At 40.5% G+C, this 20,907-nt stretch overlaps 1 protein-coding gene and 2 long non-coding RNA genes across 4 annotated transcripts; 1 reads left to right on the top strand and 2 right to left on the bottom strand.

Moving 5' to 3' along the window:
- Window positions 1–667: 667 nt before the first annotated feature.
- LOC110973074 (bombyxin C-1-like) lies at window positions 668–18,989 on the top strand. Of its 2 annotated transcripts, none has more exons than XM_087134568.1 (3): window positions 668–960; window positions 15,318–15,525; window positions 17,561–18,989. In XM_087134568.1, the coding sequence occupies exons 2-3, from the start codon at window positions 15,318–15,320 to the stop codon at window positions 17,743–17,745; spliced, it is 393 nt and encodes a 130-aa protein (XP_086990694.1). In that variant the 5' UTR covers window positions 668–960; the 3' UTR covers window positions 17,746–18,989. The 2 variants fall into 2 exon arrangements, with proteins under 2 accessions (XP_086990694.1, XP_022079235.1); XM_022223543.2 differs by having other exon boundaries at window positions 684–960; window positions 17,558–18,989.
- Window positions 2,805–8,219, bottom strand: LOC147799721 (uncharacterized). Its single transcript, XR_015424773.1, has 2 exons — window positions 7,214–8,219; window positions 2,805–6,348 (listed from the first exon to the last, which is right to left on the bottom strand). It is a non-coding gene; the product is annotated as an uncharacterized LOC147799721 (long non-coding RNA).
- A 420-nt stretch (window positions 18,990–19,409) lies between the features above and the next one.
- Window positions 19,410–20,907, bottom strand: LOC147799720 (uncharacterized). Its single transcript, XR_015424772.1, has 2 exons — window positions 20,438–20,907; window positions 19,410–20,172 (listed from the first exon to the last, which is right to left on the bottom strand). It is a non-coding gene; the product is annotated as an uncharacterized LOC147799720 (long non-coding RNA).

Genomic DNA, 20,907 nt, shown 5'->3' with positions numbered 1-20,907 from the left:
AAGGATAGTGCAGAGGCCAGCGTAAAAATAAAATCACACCCAGCCAACAAGTCAATAGTATCAAAGAAAAAATAACAAGCCAAATGGCAAATATGCAAACTACAGTTTATTTGATTCTTGAGAAATAATTAGCAAAAATTCCCGTTTGTAAGGAATTACCAAATGGTGAAAATACACTTTGGAGCAGATGAAAATCTATAAGGTAAGTTTTGCTGTCTCTCCAGTTAGCCAAAGTTATCAAAAATCATACATTGTCCTCTTTCCATCATTTGCAAAAAGAAATGTTGAAACGAAGCGACGGGTTTTTATTCGCGCAAAAATGTCGCCCGAACGGATCTGATCAAACACGGATACCGATTACCAGTCAGAAAACCACACAGACTGATCTGGAAGGGCAGCTAGCTAATAATACTTCCAGCCATCGGTTGCCAAGAGAAATTAATCAAGAAAAAAAAAGGAGCAGAGAAGAAGACAGGGGAAACGATAATGCAAGGCGCCAAAATGTGATTTGCGTCACGTTGAGACCTACGCACGTATACGACGCGCAGACGATAGAGTGACGTGTCATCTACGAGGCAGTGATTTCTCCCACCGAACTTACTGGCTGTGTGGCCAGGGGAAAAAAGTGAGCACTGCCGAAGCCCGTCCTTCCCTGTCCTGCGGCGGTCTGCTGGCTGGGGCGGGGGGGAAAAAGTCAAAATCCGTCGGGATCGCCAAAGCAGTGACGCATATTCATCCAAGGGAACTTGAGGATCATTGATTGGACTTGGCACAGGTTCTTTGTTTTTGCTGGAAGTCATTAGTATAAATTGGGGGGGAGCTTCGTTTTGTCAGCACCACTAAAGTTAGAGACTAGAGGCAGGCGCTTGTGTTTGTGTGTCTCGCAAACTAGTTTATGATTTGATAGTGCTTCAGGTCTACCGAAGTCTCCTTTGATAACAAGTCTTTCTTTCTGAAAAGGTGAGTTAAGTTACTAATTTAGATTTATGGTATCTTGTCTCATTTATAATTTGTATTCAATAGGCTGAGTTCATGTAAACCACAGAGCAACGTGGATGTACGTGTATTTGTTGATACCTCATTTCTATCCCTGTTACGCTGATTTTATCCTGTACTCCTCTGAACAGGCATTAATGCTGTTAGCATGAAAATGAGGCTATGAAGAAGTATTCTATGACGTTTACAAGCAAGAAATCCATGTCAAAATAGTTATGCCATACGTGTAGCGTTGATACTGTTGCATCGACGGGTTTGTTTCGTATTCTGATTTATACTCAACCCATCCCCGCCAGCTACTGTCCAATTATGGCAAACAACACACGGGGCATGCACAGCAGTATTAAAAGGGGTTTGCACGGCTGGCACCTTGTAGGCCAGTGCTTTTGTTCCATAGGGTATGCACCAAGGCGGTTTCCCTGTGGAGCAAAACACCTGCCCTGCAACACGGCTACCATGCAAAGACTTTAGAGGACTTTAAAGAAAGAGCTTGAAAACTGCTTTCGCTGGTTTGAACGTACATACCCCAAGCCAAAGATCTATTAAAGAAATGGTGCTCAGGCTCCTGGAAGCGCTTAGTCCCTTCTAGGAAGGCTGCCCGCCCAATGACATCGGGGTAGCCTATTCCAGATGTTGTTAGCAGCCCGGAGAAGGAAACGCCTGTCATAATCCAGCCAGATCTGATCTCTTCTCACTCCAGGAAGGAGAATTGCAATAATAACGATCATGACTTTGGTAACGGGACTTTCCTAAAGCTTACGCCACTTACGGGTGATTTGAACGCACTGCGAGGCTCTATGTTTATATTGCATTTTTTCCCAATAGGATATATCTTTTCGGTATATCTTTTATATCTTTTCGGTTCTGTTTGCGTCATCGTCATCTCCGAAATGCCGAATGTTTTTTTTTCTCTGATTCTGTCACGACCAGTGGTGTAAATGGATGAATTTTTAGGGGGCACTGGGGGCCCTTTCATGGATGGGGTACGTTAGGATCGGAACTATTTTGTTCTTTAGGACTGAAACGCAGAAAGATAAAACACTTACCAAGGCGCCTATCTCCAGATTTTGTTCCTTCTCTTATTTTCTGAGGAGGGGGGGACGGTTCTCAAGCGAGGGGCTTTCGCTTTTTTCACGAACGGCCAGCTTAAATTGCACTTGGATTTACACCGCGATGTGTACATTTTGTTCGTGAAGTTTGTTCAAGACCAGAGCAGAAAATGACGCATCTTCCAGCCATTATCCGAACAGGTGGACGCATAAAATTGACAAATGAGGCTTAATTTCCGTCCGTTTCAATATCAGACGGTGTCAATTTAATAATCCTACCAGTAAAATGTTTTGGGGAATATAGTAATGATACGCAACGAATGTTAGATGGGTGGCTCTTAGGAGACAACGGCGAGTATTCTTTGTTCCGTTATAACTTGCCAGTGAACTGCATAATTCCCCTCTCTGAAGGATTACACAGCCGGTCACTTTGCAAGAGTAGGCTATGCACCACTTGAAAAATTTAATAACTGCTTGACAACCAGACACACTGGTTGTCCGGTTGACTGCCAGAAACACATGAATAAGTACATGAAATATTTTCTTGTCATGTATCAGATTATTACGGTACTACTTTTACGAAAAAAAACCCGGAAGCGGACTTCTTTTTTTAGTTTCAGCTCTACGAGCGTGCTTCTAATAATCATTTATTGAAAAGGCTTTACCGACTGAGTGGAACGTTTCTTAGTGTACTTGCACGGAAAAAAGTTAACCACAGAACTACTCATGATGTTTAATAACAAAACCACATCTAATAACTTTGAAGAAAAAAACAGAAAAAAAACCAGCGCCAGTAAGGTGGATGAGTTTTGTCAACCACGCTTACAGACAGTTAATCATAAAATATTCAAGCATAAAAGTGCATCTCCCCCCAAAAGCTCATGTATGAATGCAATGTAAATTGGCATTTATCACTTGACTGTTGTCAGTAAGGAAATCAATGCATGGTTACTTGAGACAAGCTTTACATTTTGTTTTACGGGAAATCTACCTGGGTGTTTGTACTTTGGTCAAATTTCCTCGTGAACTCTCCATAAGGTTTCTTTGTGGTGATAAATCGAAAAAGGAAGTACATCCTTGTGATCAAAAGACAAACAAAGTACACACTTGTAACGCGTTACTCTAAAGGAATTGTTAATGTGTATGATGAACGACTTAAATGGAGCACAACACGAATGGCCTAATTTTGTTTGATGTTTTGTGTGGGTTCACGGATCACACATGGTTGAATCTTTACTTTTAAACTTCCTTTTCAATTTCCTTTTGCCTTAATGTGTGTTAAAAGTGATTATTATTTTTTGAGAAAAGAAAAAGAAATTCTGACATCGAACTGCAATTATATGCAGTGACAGTGAGTAGCCTAGGCCTTTGTGGCAGAACGTGGTTTTTTTTCATCGTTTGCAACGATCAGTCATATAAATTTTGACACCCTTTCTATGGATATTTGCAGACGATTCTTGCTTTTGCGATGGTCTTTGCGCATCCCATTTTGGTGTGTACTTTTTGGGATTATTGTTTTCTTATTGAAATTTTATTAAAATTATAAATAGTATACACTGCTAATTTTTTATCGGAATGCACGTCATTTTTCTTGAATCCTGTCACCTGTCACTTTTCTCAATTCAATAGTTGTGTCCACTTTCATGAAATTCTTTATGAAACCATTTTAAATTACCTTCAACTTGTAAACAAAAAGGCGAGGTAATTGTGAAAATGAAGGAACATGACATATTTTGAATTCCTATGTTTGTATATCACAAAGGACTGTCTGTGGACGAAGTCGACTAACCAGTGTCACGTAGGTGGAAGCTTTGAATGTCACAACTTACGGTTATAATACAAATGGTCAGTTATAATTGAATTGTGGTGGTGTGCAGTCACCTGCTGTATATTTATATTATCTGCAGACTTTTTGTCTGCAGACATTTAAATGGGTGCACTTGCTGAATCTAGCCTCCAACAGTACTTATGTCGCTCTCACTGACACTATGTGCATTCGGTAAACGTAGCCCTCGATCGTACATCCTCGACACTTTGACATTAAGAACCACTTTCGGCTCGAGAGCGTGGTCTGTGAAGTAAAACTCGAATTGAATGCAGAACACACAGAGAGACGGGGGACCATGCTGTTCTAGTTAAGGCGATGTGACCTTGCGAAATACCTATCACTCAAGTCGAAAATCGGAGAAATCAATAAAGATATAAAATAAGACAATAAACCACTTTGTTTTCCCTTTGTAATGAAAAGAAAACCTACAGACCAAACGACAAAGGACTCATATTCCTATAAGTCCTATATAAGGCCTAAGGTAAAAGTCACGCTCAAGAACAAGCATGTTTCATTGGGGCGGTTTCAATTAATTTTTCACTCGTTTATCCTCATAGATCTGACCTAAACGCAGATGCAGAATATTTAAGTGGGGAGGAATGCTCGAGCACATTCAGCCCGAGTGCTGTAACTTTTCAAACAAAAGAATGGCCATTATTTCGTGTGCGGTATTTGCTTTGTTACACGGGCACACTGGGAACAAATACCCTCGAATTCAAGAACAAAAAATAAAAATTTCTTATACTCCCTAGGTTGTGCATAAAATCATATTAAAATCAGAGGATTTAGCCTGGGTTGGATTAATCTACACTGTGGTACTCTACATCGGTGTGTCCACGCCAGCATATTGGAGTGATTACTTAACCAGGTAGGCTAGGCCTATATAAAGCCAGTATCAATTTTCAGAACTGTATATTGTTCTGTCGGAGTCCGTCTGCCTGGAGCCCGCCAAACCTTGTCGGTTGGTTTGTTTGTTTTGTATCATCTCAGTGGACTTGTTAAAGGTCAGTTCAGGGGCCAACATGTTAACAGGTCATGTCCATGATTTCCCTAAAATGAGTTTCATCAGTAGCGTAGCCCGAGTCCGGCGAAGAGGACTTGCTCGGAAAGTAATTTCGACAAACTGAGGTGACGATTGGAGCAGGCATTATTATGCATGTATCGCATAATGTCTTTAGCGTCGAGTCCAGTTTAAGTGGTTCTGTCGTTGAATTAATGTTTAAAGTACTGTATGGTGAGCATGTCTCATCCTTCCAACAGCTTGCACTTTCAACTTTGTTGCAAGAATTGAGACAGTAGGGTTATTGGCCTCTTTTACGTAAGTCATTCGAGGACAATAATGACATCATTCATTGTAGAATTCCTTCTGAAGGTCGCATTTCCACAAAACAACTACGGACCACGACATCGACACAACGACTACGACATAATGCAGCCATTTCTCTCAGATTCGGTCAAACTCAAGTTCAGAATTCCTTGGCAGAATGTGGATTCCTTTATTTTTGTTTCTTGTTTATTGCATTTGACCTATCATAAAATCAGATATTAAAATTCGTCCTCAACAGTATTGTTCCATGTGAATGACCATCAGCATTTCAAGCTTTTGATAAACGTAAATGGGCCCAGGCACAGATTCTCATAAATCATAAACTCTCTTACATTCTTTTAAACCAAAGAAAGTAAATGTTTCTGTTTTTCCGTTCACTTCTTTCATATAGGATTATCTTACTCCTTGTCTTTGCCATCAACCTTAGAGCTATTTCGAAGGATTGCAGTCTATTCGGATTATCGTGTTCTTATCTTGCATGTCTATGCAAAGGGCTTGAGCCTAGAACTAGCTCACACATGCAGTCTTGATATGGTTCAACTGTAGGCCTATTATTAACAAAATTATTAAACCACCAACCGGAAAACACACGCCAATCTTTGTGACTGACATTACGTTAATGTCTGTCCATACAAAAGGTTATAGGAAACAGTTTTTTTGCCAAATGTAACCTAAATACCCCCAATTTGCTCGCTGATAAAATCTGTAAATACCTTGAGCATGACGATCGCTTAAAAATAACAACAGCTGGGGCCAATTTCATTGAGCTGCTTAAGCACAGAATTTGCTTAAGCACAAAACCCCTTTTAACAAACAAAGGTTACCAGCTAAAGTTCTATGTGGTTGTCACGCTAACCAAAAGGCAGGTAAATACCATTCCAAAACAACATACATCACATGAAGTTTTGGCTGGTAATCTGATTTGTCAAGCAAGGTTTTTCCCTCTTAAACTTTTTGGTTTGCTTAAGCAGCACTGTGAAATTGGCTCCAGCTTTTTAAAGAACTTACTGTGAAGTTTTGCACGTAGGCCCTAAACAGCCGTTTCAATTTATAAAGCTGTTGAAGACATTGACAGCCTGTGGCAAATTCTTGGGCTATTAGGTCCTATTTTGGATGAAGGTCCATTTACTGTATGTCGCCACAAACATCTAACAAAAGAAACACAGTGCTTTCACAATGAGCGTTCATTATTACTGAACCGTACTTCTTTTGTTAAATGTTCATACTCTGCGCTGTTACTCTGCATGTTGTAATGGGCTTATGATTAAGCTGTTCTTGTGACGCCTGTCTATTCAGCAAAGATTGTATTCTTCTTATGAATTATTTACAGTTCACCAGTTTTTACATTCTTGAAAATTAGTGTCTGGAGCAGCGCAATGTGAAATTTCGTGAGAATATACCCCTTTTCAAGAACGTACACTTGAGAAGTTATTAGTCGACAAAAGAAGGAAACTGTGACCATACAAACACATGTACAACGAAGCACTGCATTATTATATCAACGCAACCGTTCTGGACATTCTATAGGGGCTAATGTTAAGGTCCTTTTCCAATACTCGACTTGGCTCCGTCTCAGGCTTCGTTCCCAAAACCAATCCCCGATTGTGGGCCTGAAGCGTTTAAAATAAATTGGATTACTGTAATTTCTAGCTCTCTTGCATCTTATGTGATGTTTTGTGGCACAATTAGACTAGTTTTTTCACGAGCTCTCGGACAAGCACTGAGCATACAGTGCTTATTAATATACGTTGGGTAAGGGCAAAACCTGTTATATATAATTACTATTAGACTAATTACTGCTTGCAACTTCAAAGTCAGCTGTTAAAAAACAGGTGAAGCCTGAGACGGAGCCGAAGTTGAGTATTGGAAAACGGCCTAAGACTCTGTAAGATATTTCGACTGGCTCCTTAGATTTCTCATCATTTCTCGTTGCCAAATGGTATCAGAACTTTCAATGGTTTAGTGTTTACAATGAACATTTGGAGATAAAACGCAAAGAAGAAGATCATTTACCTTTTCCGGCATCTTGAAGCATTTCTTGGTCTGCTTTCGGTGTAACATCTACTTTGACCCGGGAAGTCATCAGGCTTCGACCTTAGTGCTGCAACTTCTAGCGATAAGTCCGTCATCGCACAAGTTGCTTAATTTAGACATATGTGGCTTGCAATTGATTAACTGCTGTCTCAAGCTTGACGTCAAATTGCACTGAAAATCATCCTTCGTCAAAAACACAATATTATGAATTGTCATTCCCAATACCCTCTTTGGGAGGCGCACGAACACATCTACCACGCACACTGACTTACTGCAGCAATTGGCTCGGGGCATCCGTCCAGCGCTCTTTTGAATTTAACTGGGCTTATATTCATTCAGTTTCGTGGGTTGTAAGAACGCAACATTCCACTGTCCATTATGCGGAAGAAGTGGAAGCTTTTCCATAGCAAGGTACATGAAAGAGTGAGTCGAATTCACCTCAAAGCGTTGAAAAGAATGAACACTTTTTGTGTGCTTTTACACTACACAATACTCACGGTTAGAGGGGCGGAGTTTAAGTTGCAGAGAAACTCAGAAATTGGCGGTTCTCTGATTCACTCTGGAGCATGGTTGGGGCGCTTCACATCCTTCACTGTTAACATTAAAGAACGTGAATTTTTCTTTAAGAAAACCCTGTACTTGTGTGTCACTATAAACACTGAGCTGAAAACGAAGAATTTTCATTAAGCCCTTTCTTTCTTATGGCTAATAAGGGTTGTAAAAATAAAACACTCTTGGGTTGTGGATAAAAAAAAACCCAAAACAACACAAAAAGCTCACCAACCCTTCGGCTTGAAGGTGCAGTTCAAAAACCATTTGCCGAAATTGCCAGGGGAAACAGAGATCACGGGCTTGAAAAGAGAGCATCCCACATTTTGGAGTAAGTTGCTCCGAGCCTGGTTTGGCTTTTTCCAGGAGATCATGGCTCGATTCCGCATTTTCTGCATGGAGTTTGACTCGATCGACTCCCATGAGGGGCGGATTAAAACCCTTCCCGATGTCAACAACACGGATATCCTTTATACTTAGTAAACCATGTGTATTGAAAAACAAACCCCGAGCCCAGAGCCAAGTTTTGATTATCTATGACACCATCAGCTACAGTGGATATTCAACCTGCCATATATCTGTTTTTCATTTTTCTGGGGTTACAAAGGATTAATGTATGGACTTGCAGCTGCCAGCGGAGCACGCTTGCTTCGATGTCAAGCCTTTTGTTTCCTTCTTGGTGATCCCCCAACCCCGTAAACTAGGACAGATATGAATCACACGCACCTCAAAAAATTGCACATTCTAAAAAGTAAATAAAGCTTAATATATATCATTTCTTTTGAGGGATCAATTTAAAAGGCTTCTGGACTTTTCTTTTTTTCATTAAAATATTAACAACTGGAAAGAATTAACAAAGGTTGGTATTCAAATGAATTCAATGTTAATGATGCAGCTAGTCGATGCATTATGCATTATTATTCGCTACATAATTCGCCGATGGCTTTACCTATCCAAGAGTAGGCCATTTTGAATGGCGTCAGTGACGTGATTAGGTGGTGAACAAAACCACACGTTCCAACTTTACATTTTTGCGCTTGCTATCGATATTAAAACATCTTCATTCACTGAATTTCTCCCGGGGTGTTTTACATTATTTGTCCTTAAGTCATTACGCCTTCGTCTTAGGCTTGGACATATCAAGGACAGTGTATATAATCAGTCTAATTTCGAAGGTGTAAAGGCAGATGTTAATCCCTTTGTGATTTCCCTTATCGACCTTATTAACAGATGGCTTCCGTATGAAGGACAGTGCACGTCACACGGACCATTGTTGAAATGAAATGCATGTTAGTGTTTTACAGAAGATAAGGCAAAAATTGATGAGGAAATAGTATGCAGTGTTCGCTACCAAGCTGTGCCTGTGAAGATATATTTAGACTTCATTGAGAATATAGTGACTGCTGAGAATACTGAGCAACTTAACTTGTTTCCAGCTTTTGGTGTGGGTGAGTGTGGGGGGGGAGTCAAAAACCAATACGGCTTTGGGTTTATTTGACATGATGTTTGGGGAGAATAAAATATTAAAAGCTTTAGTCACAGTCCCAAAATTCTAGCTTTTATTTCGTGGTGTTTTTTTCTTAGGGATTTGGTGATCCAATAAAGAAATATTGAAATAAAAAATTTGATGAAAAAAATTAAAATAAAAGTGAAAATAAAAATCTGTCGGGGCCCTGGATGCGCCATTATAAATACTGTATTCCTGTGCGGTCGTCTGTTAATATTGTGAGAGCACCAATACTGCGAAGAAAAGGCACAAATGGCATATACGCTATTTGAGTCCGTATAACTTGGATTTGCAGTTTCTTCTTGTTCGAAGGTTTTGGCATTTAATAATTTGTACAAACAAATTGAAAGCGTATGACTAACTTGAAACAAAACGCTGAATGCACAGAAATCGAAACAGAGAGGTTCCTTCCCCTGTATGTTTATTTATCTGACTGAAGCGCAAACACGAACCTGACATTTTGAAACTTAGCGCCCTCAAAAAGGAACTGCATGCCTTCAAAGGTTTCGCTTGCACTGCCATCCGTGAGTCAAGTTTGGATGTACATCGGATGCAAAGTTCAGATGGCATTATGAAAATCTATGACATTTTCTCGGCAAATATCACGATCCACTTACGACAGGCTGTAAACAAACACTAAGCATCAAGTGGCTGGTTATGAATTCCCCCCACGTTTGGATCCGAACCAGGATCTGAGATTTGATCCCTTTACATTTTTGCCTCATGAGGGCCCGGTGGTAAGTGATACGGCCTAGCCGGCAAGCCAACTAAAATCGATGAAAAGTGAACGACCATTAACGTGTTGAATCGATTGGTGACGTCATAATAACGTAATCGACACGCCATTCGCTTGGGATTTGTTATCCGTTGGTGGTTGCTCGGGCGTAGCCGGAAAAACACACGATCTGTGGGCCGGGTGGAGAAGACAAAGTGAATTCTGACCCATTTAGCGGCCCCTTTTCCCCTCATTGGCCTTTGAGTAAAGTTCCACTGGACCTCTTCTTCAAGTCTGGGACAACGATTTGCATTTTCTAATACGCGTATTAAAAAAAGAACGACGATAATGACAATAACAACGACGATCGACCATACTGCGATTGCATCTGTCACGGTACTGTAAAAGAGACTCCATTTTGGGGATCTAATCAATTGAAATTATGTCTCAAAGGATACAATTAAAGTCATTTTATCGCACAGAAAGAAAATAAAGAAACCCTTGGAAGTGAAAATAAGGTGGTTGCCTCCTGAGACGCAATTACACGACTCTGATTTCATTGCAGGACGATGATGATGCAACCAGTGCTTAAGCAAAATAACAAACAGACCAGGGTCCATATTTCATCACGGGAACACGAAAACAACCGCGCTGAATCGACTACAATATGCATTCGTAGAGGACGACCACGGTTGCACCAGCGCTCCGTTCGCCCCAGCCTCCCGTACGAGAAATACGGGCTGCATTTAATCGACCCGCCTGCCAGTCCATCTATAAATCGTGTGGGTGGTAACGCAACACGAGGGGACAATTACAGATATATTAGCGGCAAAAGATGAGCCGCCGGCTATTGATTGATATTGGTGTTCGCGCCGCGGTTTGTGTAATTTCACCTAGCAGGACTGATCCCTAAGGAAGTCGCCATCTGTATGAGTTATCGCGTCACTTTCAACATCGCGGCGGCAATGAGTAGCCATTTATGCACGCGCACGGAGCACGCACCAAGCCACTGTAGGTTCAAACCCTTCCGCAGTGGCAGGGAATAGTTGTAACACAAACCACAATGATTACTTCCACGATGGATGCAGAAGCGGAATCATTGTTTTCGCTGGTTTTGGGTAGGCGTTCACATTCCAGGCCATATAAGACTCAAAGGTTCCAGGCCATATTAACCCTGTTGCCCCTTGCCATGAAATTTAACAAATCTATGAAATGAACCGTGAAGCTGCAACATACTAACACAACCAACAAATTATAAAAAAAAAGTGAAATATATCCGTCAACAGTATTTTGGACCAAAAGGGACTTCGGCTAATATAACTGTACGATTACCAAATGTCTGGAGAAAGTAACCCAAGTCTATATATTGGAACCGTGCTCCCATGCACAAGACTAATAGAAAAAGAACTTCCATACTGACAGAATTCATCTATTGACAGTCTTAACCGCTAAATTCGGTTGATGACTGAATGAAATTTTAATCTATCAAACAAAAAATTCTTTACAATGGAAACCTAAAAGGACAACTTCTGATCCGCAACTAACATAGCAATTAAGCGCGTAACTCGTAATTTAAAAGGACTGTTACTCCAAGACATGGACAGATTGGATGCACATCCAACTATTGTCCTTGTTCCTATTCTTTTTGCTCGGAGCACACTCCAAATCTAATAGCCTCTAAGTAGAAAGCGAAGTGGGCGGGGGGTTAAAGTGAAGTGCCAAATGACAACACCACGGAAGCACCTGCCGGATACCGTATACCACAGTTTAGCTGACGCGACACCCCAAGGCTACAGCTCTCGGCACGCCTCCAGGGCTGCTTGGTGTGAAATCGTGGATCTTTGAACTGGCTCAATTTTGCATACAGATAACAGGAGCGAAATTAAGTCCGGGACGTATTCCTGGGGAAATTAAGATATTGATACTCCAACCTGTTCTGAAGTTGATGATAACCTTGCTTCGAGAATATTTTTTGTCACTGATCTCCACTCGCATCGGCTAAAGCACCAAGTGCTTCACCCTGAGCCTAAGTAATATCATAACTTATATGCCACTTGTAGCTAGCCCGTTTTGTCGAGTTAGCCTGCAGACTGTACGCCAAACGTCTCCAATTCATTGCGGAGCCATAGAGTCAGTTGGTTGGAGCCCTCTCTCCCTATACACATCACAATCGTATTGTTTGCCTATACCATTGGGCTGGAAAACTATGGCTAGCTCATTACAGAAGCAGAAAATCAATCATTAGTTCGAGAAAATCTTATGTAGCTAAATATTTATTGATTAATATTGCTTCAAAATACTACATGAAACTGCGCTCTTCTAAAAACGTAATGATGCAACAGAACATTTTCAACACTTTAAGGAAACCTTTTGTAACTAACCATGGGTGATGTACTTAACTTATAGGTCCACCCATATGGAAAATACACAGGCAAAATGAGAGGTGCATATTCTCCTCGACAGTAGCAAAATAAACCACATATCGCAACTGAATGCGTTCAGGAGTCCAAGTTTTTATTACAAGTCATCCATCGTTTCCTTGGCAAAAAGCAGTTGTCTCATAACTGGCGTTCCGTCAAGGCTCAAACGGCACTCATGAAGTCTTCAACAAACTCGTAAAATCACGTTTGTAAACAGTCATGATGAAAAAGCCAGAGTTTCATAAATCACACGGTCAGGGAGACACTAATACTAGATATTCACTGATTCCAACCTTGTACACAGGTTTTTTTCCTACGTGTGTTCGGATTTTTTTCAGTCTATGTTGTGACGTCAGACGACTGATGTTGGTAACTGAGTCATGCAGTTTTCGGAAAAAGTTTCGATAGCCTATTGTCACATAGCCCCAATAATGTGCTGTTCAGATTTGGTGCATGAACTCTGGCCATAATGATATGCAAGATTTGCTCTTGTCATTGGAGAATAACGAGTTTGGGTTTATCATGCTTACCAGATTATTGGTAGATTCGTAACAGCAAACAAGATAACTATACAAATCTTGTTGTTTTTCTTAAAAAGTTCGAGACCTCGTCTGAGGATGAAAACCTTACGGAAACACACGTTCTTGGGCCGAAAAGGATTTAAAAGGTAAAAATTTGGGGCCTGATAAAAAATCCGGAAAATCAGTTGAATGGCTAAAATCTGAAAGTTTTGGGAAGCTCCAGACAATTATTGTCTTGACTTCTGCCTTGTTACAGATTATCCTGAAAATATCCGGAGGCATCTTGGAATAAAACTATAACCATTGAACAGGTTACTCAGCCAGCAAAGGGTACAGATTGAATTCGGGCCATTCCTGTCTATGTAAAAAAGATTTTAAAAGATGTCAGTGTAGGTGTTCTGTATACACGTTCACAGTGATAATTGTCATAGCTATTTGTACAGTCCAGTATGTTTGTACCATTCATCATAGTTGGGGATGTTCATGGAGAAAGTCTAATCGATGTATTACTATAAAAAGAAGAATCTTGATAGCAACGACTTGTATTATGCCAGATATCACCTTATTCGTTTTACTGTGGACATGTATCGGACAGACCTAATGCATCAGACGCACATGAACATAACGAGTTTGTGGTCAATAATACCACGGCTCCTTTGTCACACTGATGCAGGAAGCGTGCGATACAAACGATTCATCTCAGCCATTGAGTTAATTATGCCAATCACGGGAGACGCACCGTTGCCCATCCTGGAGTCAGCCTTCCACTCGCTTGAATAATGAAGTTTCCTGAATAGTCCAAGTTAAAGTTGCCTCCAGAAAAATGTCAGGGGTCTTGTTTTATTCTATGATGCAAAAATAGACCAAGAAATTAGTGTTGCTGTTCAAATGAAGTTAACGTAATGTAGTTAGTATGGTCTACAACGCGTCAATTGTTGGTTACTAGGCCCGTTTGTGCACGAAACTGAACCATGAAGTCTCGCCTGTGTTGTGTAAGCCGCGTGGTTCTTCAGTGCCTGAAACCTAAACCTTTTTGCGTGAGAACTCACAATTATTTGGGAAGCAGCCAGGGCTGTGTTGTCCGTTAGGCAAGGTAAGCATTGTACCAAACGGCCTACGAAACATTCGTGGATCAACAAAAAGTTAAGGGGTATACAACATTATACATGCGGGCGTCTCATAAAGCACATTAAGACATCGACATACACGCACACAAATGTAAAATACTTTGGTATCACTCTCTATGTTCGATTTTGGGAGCGCTTCAAAAGTCGCTCGTTCATAGCTTACTTCAGCTTAGCATCAGCACGACACGCTAAGACCCAGAGTTAACCGGTGCTGTAGAACATTGGTGCTATTCCTGAGGCAGACCAGAGCCTATGGATGACTTCATCAAGATCTGGTAGTGACGGCCCGTTCCCAGGCCGTGTCATTTGAGGCTTAATGATTAAGTGGCTATTGCACTCCGATATTTTTCAATTTTTCATTCTAACAACATGCAACTGATTTGTATTGCGAATTCCATGTTAAACGCTTTTATGTTTGTGGGTTTTTAAAGACGAATAATTATACGCCCAATTCTCCTGGGAAAAATCACCCTTTTCGTTCTTATCATCGATTTCCATTGCAAATTGCATGGGTAATTATTACAGCGAATCTCCCTCAAATCATTTTCTTATCTTTTCTGACGTCACATGGAATCCCTTCAGTCTAGTTCCTAACACACCACATCGCCACTAAATGTGGAAGTGGGCTTTTATTGGGCCTAGACTTGATGGTATTACGTATTCCTGATTCACAAACAATTCAATCCCCTAACGAGAGAGCAGCCAGGAGAACCGCACTGCAGGACTCAACGGGGACGAGGTTGAATTGGCAAGAGATTACAGCTGAATGAGACAGTGATGCAAACCATTTTGTCATTTTTGTATAAGCCTTGTTGTACGCCAAGCATGTCCGTACCTGTATCTTATTTCTTTGATCCAAAGTTACCCTTCCACCATAATTAACCCAACCTTTACGCAGCAGATTCAAAATATAGATTTCCACATAAGGTGGATGTTATAAGTAAGTGCAGTGAACCCATTGATTGATGCTCAATCGATTGCAAAGGCATTTTCATGATTTATGAATTATACGTGGGCGTAAGCATCAGAAGGAACAGCTCAATTTATGTCTTTTTAAGACTTGACGGAAAGGATAGCCGTTTAAAAGGAAACCCAAACAAGTGTGAGTCCGATAGACGCCAAGACTATTGTCATATCACCTGTCTCTCTCCCTACCACCCCTGTGGTGTCTTCTGGTAACTGTCAAGTGTTCAATATTTAGACCTTTCGTCTTTGACATCTTCACCATCACTTTCTGTCTTCAGATGACGCACTCCTTACGGGGCACCCTCCGCCTGCCTTTACCGCAGGCCCGGCAGGTCACCGTCATGTCCCTGGTCGCCCTTGCGTGCTTCGTCTACGTAAGTGCCGATAGCTGGTACTGCTCAGATGTCTACAGCACCGTACAGTCGCTCTGCGACAGCTGTTATGCCGGATTCGACAAGAGAACCAACAGTATAACCAGACCGATAGGTAGGTTTTCCGATTATTCACACTACGTCTGAGAGCTCTGATTAAAATGTTTCTTATATGTACATAGGATAGTGTATTATGTACTTCATGTTACGTATAAGTTTTCTCGGCCAATTTCAGCAGAATGTCGTCTAATTTTACACGAGACCCAGTTAATATGTTTTAAAATGAATGCTTCTTTATGTGAGCCATCAAATATCGAGAGATGTCATTCGTTTTTGTTATTTTGAACATTCTAAATATGTTCATTCAAATTCGTGAAAGGCCTCAGAAAGAGCGAAAATAGATTTACCTTGAACGAAAAAGAAAAGGACGTGAAGATGAAAGATTCTGCACGCTTCGATAAAAAAAGAAAAAAGTCAAGAAATACCCACAAACTAAATTCAATGACTAAAACGAGCCCAAATGGCAAATTGGATGTGAAAGTAAGAGAAAAAGAAACCCACAGTGAATAGAATTGAAAAATCTGCACCAATTTGAATGTATTTGTAAGACATGAACGTACGAGAAGTCTACTGCCCATGTTTTACCGGTACGAAGCATTATGTGCCGAAATACAGATTTGTAACTTCACACTGGAGGAATGTGTGTTCTAGGTGTACTGCACCCTGGATTAAATGATAAACTTTAAAGGTTTCAGATATTTACTGCTTATAGAAATAAGTCTACCACCTTCAAACACACACTTCACCGTAATTGAAAAGGTTTGGGCACGTTCACACGAAGATTCTGGGTCAGTTTGGACCCAGACGTTTTCAGTTAAATATGTTTGAGTTGTGGCGATACGTGTAAAGAAAGAAAAACACTCGAGACAGTCAGAACGGACAATTTTTCATTGTAACGCATCTGCATTATAATTAGCACGTTCTGTATGAATTACATTGCCGTAATGTGGTCAAATCTGCGCACACGGGTTGTGAGCCCGGGGATCGTAGGAAAGTGTGCACTTTCAGCGTTCTCTGAAATCGACCCAAATTTAACAGAGAAGAATTGGATGGTTGGGACAGCAGACCTACCTGCCCAAATGCAATACCGTACGTACCCCTCCTTCGATAGGTCGTCACACCTTTGGATAAGTATTCTGTCTGAAAAACAGTCTCCTTGTAGCTCACGTCGGCAACCTGACCATTTGAATGGGCTTATGAATCATACTGTGGACATCCAACGACTGTAGTCTCTCAAAGTGGGAGAAGGGCAAGTCGGATATATGCAGACCGCTCAAAGTTATGGTTCAGTGGTATGAACCGTCTCTGAATTCATCGCCGGTAAAAGCTTTACCATGCCAAAGACAACATTAAATGTTTGTTCGCGTTTGCTTGAGCCTTCGTGTTGGCATTTGCCAGTTAAGGGAGGGTCGTCTACGGCAGTGAACAAATTGGAAATCATTCTTAGACTTTGTGCAAAGCATAAGTGGTGTTTGTAAACAAAAAAATAAGGGCTTGAAGCAAGAAGTTAGGGTTGGGAAAGAAAAGTGCTGTTACTTTGGTTGTCCAATGCGACCAACAAAGAATCTTATTGGCAATTTTGCGGATTTTTGGGAACAATTTCAGATGGAGGGGTACTTATTTTAATTAAAACACGGGAGAAATTACTGCTTAAACCAAAGTTCGTTCTTATCCCAAAGCTTATCAGAAGAGCCAAATCGGCTTAAGGGATATCTCCTAGATCCGATAAGTATGGATTATAAAATAATAAATTGGCGTTTTGATTACCCTCATTTGTACGGCGAGATGAATGAGTGCAGGCGGGTCTTCCTAAACGCGATATGCTTCGCATTGGGTATTTTCGGACATGCAATCAACGTTTAACTGATACTTATTGCGTTTTAGCAGAGAACAAAGATAATCATCATGGGGACAGAATCAATAAAGGAACTCCGAAAGTGGATCAAATTTAAATGAAATGTACCGTCTGTAATTGGGACACAAAACAAAATAGATAAAGGAACTAACGTGACGGTAAACGAAAGGTTACACTTAACAACTGACACGTGATCTTGGTAATGGTTATCTTTCCCCCTCTGTACGAACAGAAGAGCCCTTTGTGGAACGTAAGAACGCCGTGGATTTCTTCAAGCGCGGGACAGCAAGGGGGACCCGCCGGGGCATAGTCGACGAATGCTGCCATAGGCAATGCGCCGTGAGCGAGATGATGCTATATTGCTGTGAACAGAAACAACGGGAATACTACACATTCGTCGGTTGGCTGAAGCGGAGATAAGAGGAGCAACTAAGACAGAACAACAAAGAAAGAACTAGACCTATACGATAGTTGATTTTATTTTTCTCTTTCACGTAATGTACGGAAATGCAATTACTGACTGCCTTCTGCAAGAGGACGTGTTTCTTATGGTTACGTTGTTGGACATATGCGCGCCTTTACAGATGTTTAAATTCTGTATTTACATTGGAACCCAAACGGTACGTAGACAGCCATTTTAACCGTTGGGAAGTGTGCCTGTAAAAGGGGTTTCCGGAAGCTCTCCAAACAGGGACAGAACACAAAATGTAACCCGTAGTTAGTGTGGTCGGGGATTCAACTCCACACCTTATATTTCTTGCGTCGGATTTATATGTTTTCAAACTGAAGACATGAGCTTATGACGACACATTTACAACGCCACAATTGCTCGCATGCTAACGTTCATTAATGACGCCTTCTATCCATAACCATGTCAAAGTCGCAAGCAAACATGCAGGTTGTGTGCTACTTGCAACGTGGTTACTGATGTTCTCTCGGGCTCAGACCCTTACATGCACCAGTGCACACACTCATTGACTACTGCATCTGGCAAAACTGGATATTAACATCTGCTGCCGTTTGTGTCTGTGTCATTGAACTCGTAATCCCTGGCACTCTGTTGATGGCGCACTGTATTACTGGCCCTACAGTGAACTGGCCCTTTCTTCCAGACAGTGTCAAGGTCTTTAGCTCATTTTCTCTCAGTAATTTAAATATTGGGTAGATTGAGACGAACTTCGTCCAATTCATCTTAAAAGTGATTTTTGTTCATCGTTTCAAACTTTGTGATTTTTTTATCAGTGAGACTGTTGCACGATCTAATTAATCCTGTATTGGTCGGAGTTACAGACACAAGTTAGGTAATTATTCATGTAAAATACTACTTCATACAAAGCTCAAGCTGGATATATTTGGTTGCTTTAAAACTAACCGCCGCACCGTTTTTATTAAAACTTCGGTTTTGTCTTTATGTGTGGAATTTACTTTCGAAGACGATTAATGCTACCAATGAAATTCTACAAGGCAATGGCTTGCTTTTAGGCGTGTGGTTGTAAATGTGTTTCCTTCAAATCGTGTTAATTCTACTGGTGAAAATTTTCATTCAAAAGTAAGTGCCGCTTTGCCATCATTTTGCATACTTGTCATTGCTTGTCTTTGCGAAGTGTATATAATGAGTACTTGTTGAATTCTGTCGGAAATAAAAAAAAATGTGCAGGCTTTAACAGGTGTTTGGGGGTCTCTTTGTAATTGTAGCTTGTAAACTTGTATGCCAATCAGAGAGTGGGTGTATTGTGTGGAATTTGTTTCTTCAATTAGCGACTCTATATAGTCGCGTTGGTAATACCTGAATAGATAAGGCAGTGGAACTCCCTTCATGTACAGGGTCAGCTTCTTTTTATCAAAGCCTTCCGTAATCGGTAAGGGCAAATTTTTAAGTTTTGTATGCCTCTGAAATTACCAGCAGACATGTGTCACGACATGAAGTTAAAATCGCCAGAATAATCTTCAAAACGTGCATGGAGACAGATTTCGGAATACCCTATGATCCATTTGTAAATGTCACAGTGTGGTCACTTTACGGACACTGCAACAGAAGGACTGGATGCAGGCCAGAAAAATGATTGTAACAAAAGCCCAATCTGTACTATTTACAATATTTGATATGAATTTATTTACAAAATTTCTCGATTCTATAATACAAAATATACACCTCCGTATTTACAATCAGATGTCTCCCAAGTGAATGTAGCTACAACTCAGAATTAAATTACATTAATCAAATGAATGTCTATTTACTCCCGCATGAAAAACAGTATTTGCAATTCAAGTATGTACAGTTAAGTATAGGTATGAGTGAATTAAAACTTTGAATTCACAGTCAATTCACAAACTAGTGCATCAAAGAGATACACTTGATAGTTTACAATTTCTTTAATACAATGCTGTAAATCTTTAGCTCTGAAAACTACCTCAAAATAAAAGAATTAGCAATCAAAGTTCCTCCCAGGAAAATAAGTATTCGCAAGAAAACTTCTAAACAAATGTCAGTATAAACTCCAGAAAAAAAACAAGGTTGGTCAAATAACCTGAAAGGTTCAAGGCATATACATGTAATAGTAGATCTTTCAGTCAAAATTCGCAAGTGTACGTCTGCTCTCAAATTTAAAATATCTGACATACAGTTCGACGTAATATCAGTTCGTCTCTCCTTGATAAGAATCTGCCCTTGCTAGCTTGATCATCGACTCTGGTACATCTGCGGGACCACTTCCGCAACTTAGATGTGAACCCTCACTGCAGTGTGCTGTGACCACGGTTACATCGGAATTCAAGAACTAGCCATCGAGCATGAGGAGGAACGGAACTCAACCAGTCTTTGAGCCAAGCTCAGATCTTCAAGGCCATCTAATGGAATCAATAATTCACCAAAATGCCAAATAGTATAGTACAACAACAAAAATTTGTATCTCAATCTCGAACAGTCATTTCAAAGAAAACTTGTCAGAACTCAAACAACTAAGATCAGTAATTTAGCGTCAAGTTGATTTCGAACACCTCTTTAACAAATTAGTTAATGCTGTTAAAGTTCAAAATACCACTCCATCCAGTTTCTTGAGAGTCACAACGAAAAGCACTGATAAATGACAAAATAACTTGAATTTAAACTTACGGTTTTCTTCAGTTTTCTAATCTTGGAATGTCAATCAGCCGCTACGATGATCCTGACAACCAATTTTGCCTCATAAGCAGCCTGACAAATCTGCTACTGGCTGTGGCAAATGGCGCAACCAAAGTACAAAACTCGCGCGGCACTGGGATAGGGACTATCAACTCAGCCCACACACCTCATCATCATGATGCATCTCTCAGTTCTCTCATGTCTATCACTGTTCATCACATTTATACTCAGTTGTGCTCTGTTCACATTCAAATCGCCCACAGAACTCCAGCCTTATTTTCTTTATCTACACAACCTGTGACAAGTCTTTACAAAAGAAAGCTCCACTGCAATACAAAAGGACAAGGTAGTACATCCAAATTCCTAAGTACAGAAAGCCATGGCCCTGTTCATTGATGTGTAACCTGAAGAAGTAAAGTGATGAATTAAACATGAAGAGAAAATCTAGTGAATAATACATG

Source organism: Acanthaster planci, linkage group LG03 (assembly GCF_054643075.1).
Source record: "Acanthaster planci isolate LZ-2023a linkage group LG03, COTS_SCS, whole genome shotgun sequence".
Taxonomy (NCBI): domain Eukaryota; kingdom Metazoa; phylum Echinodermata; class Asteroidea; order Valvatida; family Acanthasteridae; genus Acanthaster; species Acanthaster planci.
The sequence above is the reverse complement of the archived record's forward strand: the minus strand, read 5'-3'. Positions and strand labels throughout refer to the sequence as shown.

Bases quoted from the DNA above. Each gene is read 5' to 3' on its own strand.
- LOC110973074 (XM_022223543.2), top strand. From the start codon at position 15,318: ATGACGCACTCCTTACGGGGCACCCTCCGCCTGCCTTTACCGCAGGCC. The intron at 15,526-17,557 runs GTAGGTTTTCCG...CTGTACGAACAG, and splicing joins CAGTATAACCAGACCGATAG to AAGAGCCCTTTGTGGAACGT.